Genomic DNA, 14170 nt, shown 5'->3' on the forward strand with positions numbered 1-14170 from the left:
CCAATAACAGTCATAAGCCTTTCCATTCATGGAGTCTGTCAGTTTCTTGATCTGTTGACGATCAGCTTTTTGTGGAGCAGTGACTACAGCCTCCCAGACACTCTTCAGAGAGGTGTATTGTTTTTCTCCCCCGTAAATCTAGCGTTTAAGAAGTGCCCACAAGTTCTCGATAGGGTTTAGGTCAGATGAGGAAGGGGGGCCATGTCATTATTCCTTCATCTTTAAGGCCTTTACTGGCTGGCCACGCAGTGGAGAACTTCGATGCAAGTGATGGAGCATTGGCCTGCATAAAAATCATGGTCTTTTTCCTGTATCACTGTTTGAAGAAAGTGTCTTCGAAAAACTGGCAGTAGGTTTGGGAGTTGATTTTGAGTTCATCTTCAATGCAAAAGGTCCAACTAGCTCATCTTTAAAAATACCAGCTCATACCAGTACCCCACCTCCACGTTGGAGTGGAGCTCTGTGCCCATTACTGATCCACAGGTCCATCCATCTGGTCCATCAAGAGTCACTCTCATCTCATCGGTCCATAAAACCTTTGAAAAAAATCTGTCTTCAGATATTTCTTGGCCCAGTTTTGACGTTTCAACTTATGTTTCTTGTTCAGTGGTGGTTGGGTTTCAGCCCCCCTTACCTTGGCCATGTCTTTGAGCACTGAACACCTTGTACTTCTGGGCACTCCAGGTAGGTTGCAGCTCTGGAATATGAAAGTACTGGAGGATAATGGGTTTCCTGGTAGCTTCACGTTTGTTTCTTCTCAAATCTTTGGCAGCTAATTTGCGTCTTTTGTTCTCAACACGTTTCTTGCGACCCTGTTGACTATTTGCAACAAAATGTTTGATGGTTCTGTGATCACACACCAATATCTTAGCAATTCCAAAAGTGCTGCATCCCTCTGAAAGATTTTTTACAATTTTTGACTTTTCAGAGTCAGTTAAATCTCTTTTTTGGCCCATTTTGCCTGAGGAAAACTAGCTGCCTAATAATTCTGCACACCTTGATATAGGGTGTTGATCTCCTTAGGCCACCACCTCCCTCATTACACAAATACACATCACCTGATGTGCTTAAATCCAATAAGCATTCAAGTTAATACAGCTTGGAGTTGGAATATACGCATAAAAATGATGATATGGTCAAAATACTCACTTGCCTAATAATTGTGCACACAGTGTAGTTGTCACGGATGTTTTTGTTGTAGCAATGATGTGACATTAATTGCTGGTGATTGTTAAAGAATGGCAACAGACAACATTCCTTGTCTACATTTCTGCATAAAATGTCACCTTTTTGGTGCTAGCAATTTAGGAGAAATTAGGATTTTTTGGTTATTTTTTTAAACTTTGGTTGTAGTTAGTTTTTAGGATTAGCTATCCTGGCTCCTTGGCCTTCTTGGTTTGTCTGACTTTTTGGATTAAAGATTTTTGGCTTTATTTCCAGGTCTCGAGCTTGCCTTTTAAAATCTGCCCTTTCTTTCATTCAAGACAAAAGAGCCATACTGAGTGCTGGTATACTGGTATCTTATCAGACTCACCTTGAAGACATCTTGTGTGTCATCCATGCAGTAAACTCTGATACTATACTCAAGGGTGGAGCAACACACTGGTGCAAACAGGATGAGCTTCAGGCGCTTGGTGGCAGCCATACTGAGTGACTCCCCCACCAGAGTAAAGCGACCTAACTGCTCCATGAAGATCCGGCACTTGTCTGCCTCCAGCTGGCAATAGTAAGAATCAGAAGGCAACTCTTCACCAACCTGTAGCACATCCTGTGGACACAGAAAAGCAATAGAATTAGCAGAAGATCACCCCAATCCTACCCAGCTTCTTAATGTATGGACAAGGCTGAATCACTTTGTTGCACTGCTATTCTGAAGCCAGCACATTTTGAAAATATTTCATATTTTTAGGCAACCACATCACAGATGTATTCATAAAGCCTTTAATAATATGAACAAGAAGAGCAGGCCTGGCCACTATGGTGCCATATGAACAGTAAACAGCACTAAGAACGGGGGAGAGCTGGACAGTCCAGCTTGTTACTGATTTAAATGAAAATGTGAAATCTTTAAAATGGAGTTCATTTTACTGCCTTTCTTAATACCGCATTCTCATCCTCTACTAAAGCAAAACCATTGGGCCCATAAATCTATGCAGTCAATGATGTAAGTTCTTTTTTTCCCAAATGTCACCTAGATAATGTTTGCTTTTTTTTACACAAGCCTTTACTATTACAGTTAATTTTAATTGCAAAATGAGAAATGCAGGGAATCTGAGTTGCTTCTACCATTGAAAAGGCATGATATTAGGTTGATATGATGACACTGAGCTGGCAAAGCATGCTTTTATGTGCGAGTGCACCTTAACAATTGCCATTGTTTGGCTGGTGACTAAGACCAGATAACAAGTGGGCCATGTAAATGAATGAATGGAAATAACTAATTGTAACAAATCATCAGGTATTGACACTGATGTTGTATTATTTAAGTAATGAGCCTGAGTAACTGTGTGCACCACATTTGACAAATGCCTCACAGCCTTTGGACTTGACAGACGTTACACTGCCTGGAGACAAAATGTAAAAATACACTTCAGAAAAAAGCATCATGAAGTGATGATGCCTTATTTTGAAGTATTTATTTCAATTTATATTCTGTATAGCAACCTTTGATAGGTATTTGTCTATAATTTCTAGATAAATCTATACAACGTTTTATTAAAAAGTATGTATTTTTTATTCTCACAGAATATAATGGTCTTCAGCTTTGGTTAGTGCTATAAGATAATAGATGTTATACACACATATTTCTAATTTATACACCCGCAGTGAATGCACAGACAGAAGGAAAGACAAAAACGGGCAGCAGAAATGTTCCTGGCAGTGAGAGACAAAATAAGAACTACATCTCACTATAAATATATTGCTTTAGCTTGAAAAGTGTAGACTATTATACAAAATGTTTTTTTTATCTGCAAACTGGAGTTTTTGTGGACTTCCCTATTTGTCTCCACAGGCACAAGAATAGACCTACCAAAAACACTTCACTGGGAGAATTTTAGCGACATTCTCTTCTCTAGCACTCACACACAATACCCATAGCCATGACAAGTCCAGTATAGTGCAATGTAACAGAATTTGTACAATCTGAGTCTAAAAGAATCATTAGACGTGGTCAGGGTCACACCATGAATCTGAGGTTGGACTGACATCCACAATCTTAAGTGTTGGGACTGACCTTACTGCCTTGCAGGCACTACAATTTTAGAAAATGAATGCTTAAAGTTAAATTCATGTACAGTAAGTGTTTGCTTAATTTGAATAGAAGGTCATTTTCTCCTAGCTATAGATTATGGTATAGCCATTTACCCCCTGAAAGTTAATGAGAAATAGAACCTTCTTGGCTATACCTGTAACACAGAGACAGATTAAGCCAGCTGGAAAATCGTCTCATTGCCAGCATGGACTATTAGACACATTTGCAGTTTGCAAATGGGATTGGCATACAGTTTTCTGAAATGGTTCGATTGTATGACCAAACGTAGAGACATGAAACAAGATAAGTAGCCTTAAACAGGATTTTCTTTAAACACGAACTTTTCTTTATTTGCAACACCAAACTTTTCATTATTTTTTGGGTGAACTGTTTTGCTTTGAACTTTTACTAAAACCTTTAAAACGAAGATATTTGGTCTGTGGAATTATTTCAACACGTGTCACACTTTTGCCAGAATCCTATGAAGCAAACTAAAAGCTGCAGAATTTTGGTGATTTTGCATAAACGCAGCTACAGGCGGCTTAGGCGTCTTGCTACACTTCTTGAGTTTGGTTTGAACTGTTGCCTGAAATTCCTTGACTAGATTTATGTCAACAAATTGTCTAGAATTAAAGCAGGTAGCTGTATAAAAGTTACTCATTCTCAAGATTAAGAAAATGGCCATACTGTACATGAGCATGGAGATCTCCTCGCATATCTATTATCTTATTAGGAAGAAGAATTTCTATGACTTATGTTTAAAGTGTCTCATTTGATCCATTTGAAAGAAATGCCAGATGAACCCTGGAGGAATTGTTTGAAGGTAGATGATACAAGTACTCTAAAATGTGATACAAGTACTCTAAAATGGAGAATTTTCTATAAATTCCCTATAGGAATAAATAATTGGGAACGTACAGTGAAAAATGCTTGTTGCAGTTGCCACTAATTCTTTTGTTAAACAAAAACCTATTGTTTTCAGTGCTGTTTATAACTGTCCCTTCTGTAATCAACAAGAAAATGTTTATCTACATTGCAATAGACTGCTGCCAATATTTAGATTTCTTTATTTATTGATTTGGAAACTTGAGGCTGTATTTCAGAAATAATTTTTATGTTGGGGATAGTCATCTGCTGCGGTGGGCTGGCGCCCTGCCCGGGATTTGTTTCCTGCCTTACGCCCTGTGTTGGCTGGGATTGGGTCCAGCAGACCCCCGTGACCCTGTAGTTAGGATATAGTTGGTTGAATAATGGATGGATGGATAGTCATCTGTAGAAAAAAACAAAAAGAATCTCTACTTAGAAAATTTTTTGCTGGGTCATGTTGTTTTAAAATTGGAAAACAAGGCATGCCATGAATAAAAACACTCAAATTACTGATGCTTTGTTGACTTTTAAAGCAGATTGAAATTCCAGTATCTATCTGTCTATCTAAGGGCGGCACGGTGGTGCGGTGGTAGCGCTGCTGCCTTGCAGTTAGGAGACCCGGGTTCGCTTCCCGGGTCCTCCCTGTGTGGAGTTTGCATGTTCTCCCTGTGTCTGCGTGAGTTTCCTCCAGGCGCTCCAGTTTCCTCCCACAATCCAAAGACATGCAGGTTAGGTGGATTGGCGATTCTAAATTGGCCCGTTTGTGTGTGTCCTGCGATGGGTTGGCACCCTGCCCAGGATTGGTTCCTGTGTTGGCTGGGATTGGCTCCAGCAGACTCCCGTGACCCTGTATTCAGATTCAGCGGGTTAGAGGATGGATGGATATCTATCTCTCAGATCCCACCTTAGTCCCTTATTACATGTGCAGACATTCCCAGTGAGCCTTCACCTCATATCTCCTTCAGACTAATTTTACTACTAATATGTGCCATTCCACCCCATACCACCCCAGAGCCACTTCTGGGTCAAGACTCAGAATGACCAGTGGAGGCAGAGTCTGCCATTTACAGCTCTAGGGTCACCAAATTAGAGTACCCACTGATAGCATCTGATGTCACTGCACTAAGTGATCTCTGGAGGGTTTGGCTTCCAAGGTAGACTTAAAGCTGCCACCTCTGTCAGTCATTTGAGTAACAGAGCACTTCTTCGTTCAGGTTCTGTATCTCTGTTTGCCTGGAGGGGTTTTACTAGCCTCACATGAGTCTTCCATTGCCTTAGCAGCCCCTCTCTACCATATTGCATGTAATATAAAAATCTATCTATCTATCTATCTATCTATCTATCTATCTATCTATCTATCTATCTATCTATCTATCTATCTATCTATCTATCTATCTATCTATCTATCTATCTATCTATCTATTAGACAGATATTACCAAATAAGTATGAGCACTGGAAAGACCACCAACTGCCAAACTGCAAATAACTGCATAAAATCACAACAGGACAACAGCTTGGTGGTAATGGAGAATATGGAAATTATGCGGAAGTGAATAACTGAGAATCACATTTTTCCCTCCTGACCCAAAAATCATGCTTAGCTTCCATAAGCCCCCTGGCTGGCTACTAATACTCTGATAAGGCTGCTGTGGCAAATGACTGGTGTGAAGGGATAGAGCAAGACAAGAAGAAATGTGGCTCATCCTTAAGGGATCAAATCATGGTTAGACTCTTAGCATTTCATCTACACCTTATTTCTAATCAGTTTACAGAAGAACAGTTCTTTAGGTATATTGTATGTGGTGAGCACTGCTTTTTCATTGATATGAGGAAATGGATTTGATTCCCAGCCCGCCAACTGTGTGTGCAGTATGTGCATTCTCTCTCTGGTTTTTCTTGAGATATTGCAGCTTTCCACATCCTGTAAATGGCATGTGACTCTAAATTTGCTTTGTTTAGGTGACTGTGAGCGTCTTTGTTGGTGTACCCTACAATGGATGGGTCTCTTATTCAGGGGTGGTCCCTTTAGTTGCCAGTGAGTGGAAAAGTCCTTACTAAAACACATAAAACATTTTTTCTGATCAATTTCTTTTCTTGAACCGTGCTCCTAAAAACATCTTAAATTGTACCAGGAATATCAGAGAGCCGCTAGGCTTCCAAACCTGAACACTAATGGTTCCTTTGACAGTTTAATGAAGTAGAGCCAAGCACAAGAGGGGATACACGAGCCTAAGGGCAAAGCCCACTTTCTTCTTGCTGCGATTGTGCTTTCTAGTTGATTGAACATGGGTGTCTTTAATCAATCTGTGATCAAATGTCTACTTTATTCCTTTAAACCTTATTAGGAAAGGATTTCTTTCTATCTACTTTATAAAAAACAGCATGCTTATTGTACACAATTAAATTACACAAGTAAATTAGGCCACCCATGCCATCAATGTTTTATGAGAAAAGAAGGCAGAGCCATTTCAATAACCTAGAGGGACCTCAACCACAGACATGTGTGCTGAAGGACAGTAAATGTACATTTTAAATGAAAAAAGAGACACATTGTTAGATATCACAATATTTCTAGAATTTTGATCAGTAAAATGACCTATGTTAACAATTTTATTTTAAGTCCAATTTATGGCTCAGGCTGATGAAGAGAACATCAAGCACAAACCTCCTATCTAATAACATTATTTTCAGGAGCCATTTTATCTCTAAAGTTGAATTCTTGCTCCATATTTTTCAAAAGACTAAACCTTTATGGAGGGTGACACTTTAAAGTAAAGCAAGTAGCCAAAAGGACTTCAAAGGTCATTTGTGTGCCCTTGTAATGCCCTTTAGATATGGCAGATTTGACACTTTTTCTACTTATAGTGGTTTTTATTGTTTCCATACCAAATATTCAACATTCTAGTTACAGATTTACCAATTTTACTTTAGAACTATAGAGGGCTCGCATTTGGAAAGGAGGAACCATCATTTTTGGCCATTCCAGTCTGTAGAGGGCATTGCCTACATCTACACAGTATTCCTATATAAACACTACACATTGACCTCCATTATACACATCCTGCCCACCCCCAAGGCATGTATGTTATGCTGACTGGTGACTCTAAAGAGAATGTGGGTGTGTTTGTGAATGTGCCCTCTGATGGCTTGCAGTTTCATCCATGGTTGGTTTGTGCCTTGCTCCAGTTAGGATGGCTTCCTGATTTAATACAATATTATAATGGAGAATGTGCAAAATTGATGGAAGGACACCTAATTTAAATATTATGAAGAGTACATATTCATTTGCTTTTAACATCCAGACCAGCATGTCTACTAACTTGCACTCAAGTGACCTCTGTTAGGCTTTCATAACATTGTTATACAGTACATGTTATAAAGCATGGCACACTTATCCAAGCTGCACTTAGCAAAATCTTAATGGTATGTTGTACTACATATTCTGTTATACTGTCTATTACACATATACTGTATGTGTTATAAACAACATATTGTATATTAATAAATATTATATTTATTGTATAGTCTGTGTCTATGTACAGGATGTGTCTGTACAGAGCTTATTAACTAATTAAAAAATAGCCCTATGCAGGTGAAGGCGCATTAGCATTGTCTATGTATGTCTGTTTGCACCTCAAACGGTATTGCAATATCAACAGACACTTTAGCATTCAGTATATGTCTGTTACACTCTACATCAGACATAATGTATCCAGTGCATGGGGGCAGGCTTGGTGGCACAGTGGTCTGTACTGTTGACTCACAGTTCTTGAATGCCGTAATGAATTCTGAATGCCTTGATGGAATCTGCGCATGTCAGTGTATTTGTTTCTTCAGATATGACAGTTTTCTTATCCCAAAGATATTTCTACCATAATATTGGCATTCTTGATAGATGTTCATGTAGATGTTGGTATAGTGCCTACTATACAATAATGCACACATAAATGCTAGGTCAAACAGTTTAACTGTATTTTTGCAGTATGGGTGAGTCTGGTTGTATGTGTAAACGTGGCCTTGAGCACACTGAATCCTGGCCAGAGTTTGTCCCTGCTTTAAGCTGCCTGGCTTTCTGTGACCCTGAACTGGATGATCAGGTTAGAAAATGGATTGCATGTAGCAGGACAGGCAGATTATTATAAACTATATAAACCCAATAACACAGCCCTCTCTACCAGCTGGGCATCCCTATCTGATGAGTTTAACAATGTCTCTGCTCATTTTCATAAGGGCATTAAGGAAATACTCATTTAAACAAAGTCACCCTCTTATGAGTAGCCTCTTATATGCTCCACCACTGATATGTGTGTTACACTAAGGGAATGAATGGATGCTGGCCTTGATGGCATCCATGGCCAAGTACTACGAGATTTTGTAGGTGTCTTCATTGATATTTTCAATTGGTTCCTGGTTTACTTGACAACCTTTGCGCCAGTCTCAAAGCAGTCCTCTGAAGTGGGCTTTAATGACCTCTACCCATTTGCACTCACCTCATTCAATACTCATGAAATGTTTTGAAAGACTTGCTGCTCAGGATATTAAAGCAAGCCTCCCTCCCACCTTTGACCTTCACCAGTTTGCTTATAGATCAAATAGATGCATGGTAGACACCATCAATACAGCCCTCCGTACAGTGATGAGCCATCTGGAACACTCGGGGACCTATGTAAGGATGCTATTTATCGATTATTAACTTGCCGTTTAATGCAGTCATGCTAGCATAGTAATTGATAAGCTGCACCTGAACTTTTCCCTCTTCTTCCGCTTGAAAAAAGGATTTCCTCACTGGCCGTCCACAAACAGTTAGAATTGGCCCCCACAGCTCCTCCACCTTCACACTTAGCACCGGCTCCCCTCAGGGTTGTGTACTAAGCCCACCTCTCTATGCCCTTATGGCTATACATCTAATTACTCCAGCAACACTATTATCACATTTGCTGATGACTTCACATTGATAGGTCTCATAACTGGTGATGATGAGTCAGCATACAGGGACACCCACATAACTAAACTGATGGACATTGACTTCAGGAGGCATAGAGCAGAGCCTGCACCTCTATACATCAATGAGGGCCTGATGAAGAAGGTCACCTACTTTAAGTTCCTGGGAACTTACATTTCTGAGGGCCTGTCCTGGGCAGCAAAAACTCTGGAGGTGGTCAAAAAGTCCCAGCAGTGACTGCATTTCCTGAAACTTCTCCTGAATGTAGAAACGAAGGGGAAACTGCTGTTGACCTTCTACCTCTGAACCATTGAGTGTTTTATCATTGAGTGTTTTATCATGCTGCATCTCAACATGATATGCTGGCTGTACAGCAGCAGAAGGGAAAGCTCCACCAAGGGTAATATTCATGGCAGAGAAAATCTTTAGCTTCTCTCTGTCCTCCCTGGAAGATATTTTCAGTGCCCAATGCCTCAACTGTGCCAGGAAAATCAGTAAAGACCCTTCCCATCCTGGCCACTCAATGTTCACACTACTAGCTTTTACAATTTTATTGTACTGGTACAATGGCAATAAAGGCTTCTTTCCTACTTTCCATTATTAAGTGGTGCTTTGAAAAGGTGGTCCTAATACACTTTAAAGCATGCCCACCCACCACAATGGATCCTCATTAGTTTGCATATTTTCCAAACAGGTCACGCAAACATGTTATTTCTATGGCACTTCCCTGACCCATCTGGACAACTGTGGCACCTATGTGAAGATGCTGCTCATTGACTTTATTTTAGCATTTACTACTATCATCTCCAAGATGGTCACAAAGTTCAATGAGCTTGGCTTTACCATCTCCCTCATGTAAATGATTTCTGGATTTCTTGACCAAGAGACCTGTTAGAATAGACAACTACACATCCTCCACCATGATCCGCTGGGCACCCTGCTTTACTCCCTACTCACTTATGACTGTGTCCCCATACAGGGATCTAACACAATCATTTGCTGATGACATCATGATAGTAGGGCTCATCAGTAACAACAATATGGTCAACTTACAGAGAGGAGGTCCTGTACCTGCTGAAGTGGTACTCCAACAATATCCTGGCCTAGAACGACATGAAAACCGAACAGCTCATTGTGGATTACAGGAAGTCCAAAGGTAAAAGGCAAACCCCCATCTTCATCAGTGGGACTGTGATTGAGTGTGCCTCCAGCTTTATATTCCTGGGTATTTACTTTTCTGAGGATATTTCATGGTCCCTTGACACTTATGTCACAGTCAAAAGGGCACACTAATTTTTGCGGTGGCTGCGAAAAGTCCAATGATCTTGGCAGATGCTAGTTAACTTCTACCGCAACAACAAGAGCATTCTGACCACCTGTATCACAGTATGGTGTGGTAATTGAACGCTCTCAGAGTAGAAGTCTCTGCAGTGGGTGCTAAAAACTGCCCAGAGTGCCTCATCGGTGCCACACTACCTGCCATTGAAGACCTCCAGCACACACAATGCCTGAGAAGGCCATGTTTCATCATCAGGACCCAAACACAACACAACCATGGTCTGTTTACACTTTTCCCTTCTGAGAGATGGTATGGGAGCTTACATACCAGTACCAGCAGGCTCAAGTACAGTTGCTACCCTGTAGCCATTACCCTACTGAAGTCAAAATCCAATCACTAGGCCACTTCCACCCTTCCCACCTCACCATAAAACCATACATGTACACCCTTGGACTCTGTATATTCATATTCATATTTTAACTCTCACTAATTATTCTGTATATATATATTTGGCTTACTCTTGTCTATACAAATCCCTCACTGTTGCATATATTTATATTTATCAGATTACTTGCAATTAACTACTATTTGTATTTCTGGATGCAAGATGCAAAATCATACTTCTTTGTGATGGTACTTGTACTGCTTTCAATGACAATAAAGTTGAGTCTAATCTAATCTGATCTAATATTGAACACAACCATGAGTCTGTTAATAAAGATGTATGGAGCGACCTGCCAGCTCCAGACACAGGCAGAAATAACAATATGTTGTATATAAACAGACTAAGTAACGAAAAAAATATGGGGTCTCAAAATGTTTCATTATTATCATTGTGAAGAAAACCGAGATGGAAAGACTGAGGCACACAGAATAGCAGTTAAGCTAAACAATGGGTGTCTTTATTTAAGGATAATAAATCATCCCCCCCATACCTCGTACAGTTTAAAAACCTTTAAAAGCCCATTCCTGCTGTGATGGGCCACAGAAAATGTCTCATAAATTAAAAGACACAAACCTGACATGGCTACTCTTACACGGTTCTCCCATCACACAGCACGGTCAAGATGTCAAACCATCCCTCTCACGGTTGTGGTCTCTCTCTGTGATCCACCAAAGACCAGCCACTATCCTCCACATGGGGTTACTGCTTACTCTGTCCACCTGTATTCTTGAAATATCTCAGGCTTTTATGAATGCAGGAAGGACCTTCCCGAGACTGGAACGCAGCACTCTGTGTACTTGTGTGTCGCTGTCAATCAGGCATACCATCCTGACCCATGTTTAGGTTAATCTGCTGGCCACTACACTATGAGAACACCCCAGCAGTTTCCCCCCAGAATTATAACACACTGGCCACCCGCAGCACACATTTAATTTAAATTGATTTCCACAAAAAGTTCAATTTGAATAGATTCAGTGAAGAGGCACCCAGGTTTGAAATACATTTTGATTTGGGGGCATAATTTATGAATTTTTCAAAGAAATCAGTACACACACAAAGCAAAATATTTAGTGTAAATGGCGTTAAGTTGACACACATCCATCTCTATATACTTATTCTGCCTAAGTGCTCATTTCTCCATACCATACATTCACAGTCAGACTGGCTTACCTCCCACGTGCCCTCATAGGACTGCTTTTTCAGTTTGATGGCCCAGTTTTCAGGGTTGATCTCTGCACAGTGGTCCATACTGAGGATTACAGGACGGGTCAGTACCACGCCAGGTGGGCCACAGCTGACAATGGGGGTCAGCAGGGTCTGGCAGCCAGCTAGAGGTAACCTCAATTGGGAAATAACACAAAGAAAAATGCAATTAACCAGGAAAAACTGGCATTCAGTTTCCTTTTTTTCACCCCATTTCATTGTGGTGGAGTGCTATTTGCAACACAATTACCAGAGAGAGCTTTAAAGCACAGGCAGGAGAGACAGAGCTCACATATAATACAGACAAACCAATTTAAAAAAAGAAAAGCAGGGGGTAAAGCTGCAGTGAGTTTTCATCAAAACCTGGTCCGGCATCTGCAGAATTCAATTAGTCCCTCCTCTGATGTTACATACTGTATGCTGCTCCATTTGTAAAATACAGACAAAGGTGCAAAGGAAGAAGAAATGATAAAACTCTCCTAGTTCTTTGTTTCCCTTCACATATTTTTAAACACAACTGAAATCATCCTTCCAAATGCAAATGACGTTTCAGTTTTCATTCTTTAGAGTAATGATTATTTTGACATTTTCACATAATAGTACTCCTATTTTACCCATGATTCTGTTTGTTGTCAACAGCTGCATTGAATAAGCAGGAATACTCCTTGTTTTAAGTTATGTCTGCAGCTCCCAGTGCCTCAAGATATGGATGTGGGAACACTTAACTTAAGGCTTCCTTTATAAACAGGTATTAAGAGTCTATTAATATTGTACTAATTACGTCAGGACGTAACAATACCTTATTAGTGGTAACTAGTAACAATCTTGATATATGATATTGTAGTTGTGCTTGGTTTAGGTCACATTAAAAAGGCTTATAACTTTTATTGAATACATTATATCGCAAGCTGTTCAAATATATTTTTATATTCTTAATACATGCACATTTGTATGTTTGTGAGAAGGTACATGCAAAAAGAATACATTACTTACATGCTTTATAAATAATCATAATATCAGCACAACTGACATCAGTTATAGACAACAGCTTTCAATGAAGCTTATTATGTAATTAAACATTTTAGCTGGCACAGGCACAGATTCTTCTCATCACTGCCATCTTCAGAAGCATGTAAGTATAGTAGCCTGTGACTTGAATTTTGAAATGGATTCTGTTTGACTGACTAGTGATGTGTAAGGGAAATACTAAATAAACATTATGACACTGCACCCACCAGACTTACTTACAGGAGCATCTCAAAAAATTTGAATATCATCGAAATGTTAATTTATTTCACTAATTCAATTAAAAATGTAAAACTCAAATATAGATTCATTACACACAGAGTGATACATTTCAAGTGTTTATTTCTTTTCATTTTGCTGATCATGACTTACAGGTAATAAAAACTCAAAATTCAGTATCTCAGGAAATTAGAGTGTTACATAAGACCAATAAAAAAACAAAAAAGATTTTTAATACAGAAATGTTGGCCTGCTCAAAAGTATGTCCACGTACGCACTCAATACTTTTACATTAATTACTGCATCATGGCGGTGTGGCATGGAGGCGATCAGCCTGTGGCACTGCTGAGGTGTTATGGAAGCCCAGGATGCTTTGATAGCGGCCTTCAGCTCGTCTGCATTGTTGGTTCTGGTGTCTCTCATCTTCCACTTGACAATAATCTATGGAGTTTAGGTCATACGAGTTTGCGGGCCAACCAAGCACAGTGATACCATTGTCATTTAATCAGGTATTGGTACTTTTGGCATTGTGGGCAGGTGCCGAGTTCTGTTGGAAAATGAAATCAGCATCTCCATAAAGCTTGTCAGCAGGGGGAAGCATGAAGTGCTCTAAAATGTCCTGGTAGACAGCTGCACTGACTTTGGACTTGATAAGACACAGTGGACCAACACCAGTAGATGACATGGCTCCCCAAATCCTCACTGACTGTGGAAACTTCACACTGGACTTCAAGCATCTTGGACTCTGTGCCTCTCCACTCTTCCTCCAGACTCTGGGACCTTGATTTCCAAATGAAATGCAAAATTTACTTTCATTTGAGAAGAGGACTTTGGACCACTGAGCAACAGTTCAGTCCATTTTCTCCTTAGCCCATGTAAGACGCTTCTTGACGTTGTCTCTGGTTCATGAGTGGCTTGGCACAAGGAATGCGACA

At 40.0% G+C, this 14170-nt stretch overlaps 1 protein-coding gene across 1 annotated transcript in view; it reads right to left on the reverse strand.

Annotated features, from left to right (window-relative positions):
* The window catches only part of unc5a (unc-5 netrin receptor A), an 863267-nt gene that overhangs the window by 68646 nt on the left and 780451 nt on the right, over positions 1-14170 (reverse strand). The window contains exons 9-10 of the mRNA XM_039774735.1: positions 11958-12126; positions 1535-1768 (exon numbers count right to left, since the gene is read on the reverse strand). Coding sequence (XP_039630669.1) covers positions 1535-1768; positions 11958-12126 — 403 coding nt within the window. The remainder of the gene's footprint in view (positions 1-1534; positions 1769-11957; positions 12127-14170) is intronic.

Source organism: Polypterus senegalus, chromosome 13 (genome assembly GCF_016835505.1).
Source record: "Polypterus senegalus isolate Bchr_013 chromosome 13, ASM1683550v1, whole genome shotgun sequence".
Classification (NCBI taxonomy): Eukaryota; Metazoa; Chordata; class Cladistia; order Polypteriformes; family Polypteridae; genus Polypterus; species Polypterus senegalus.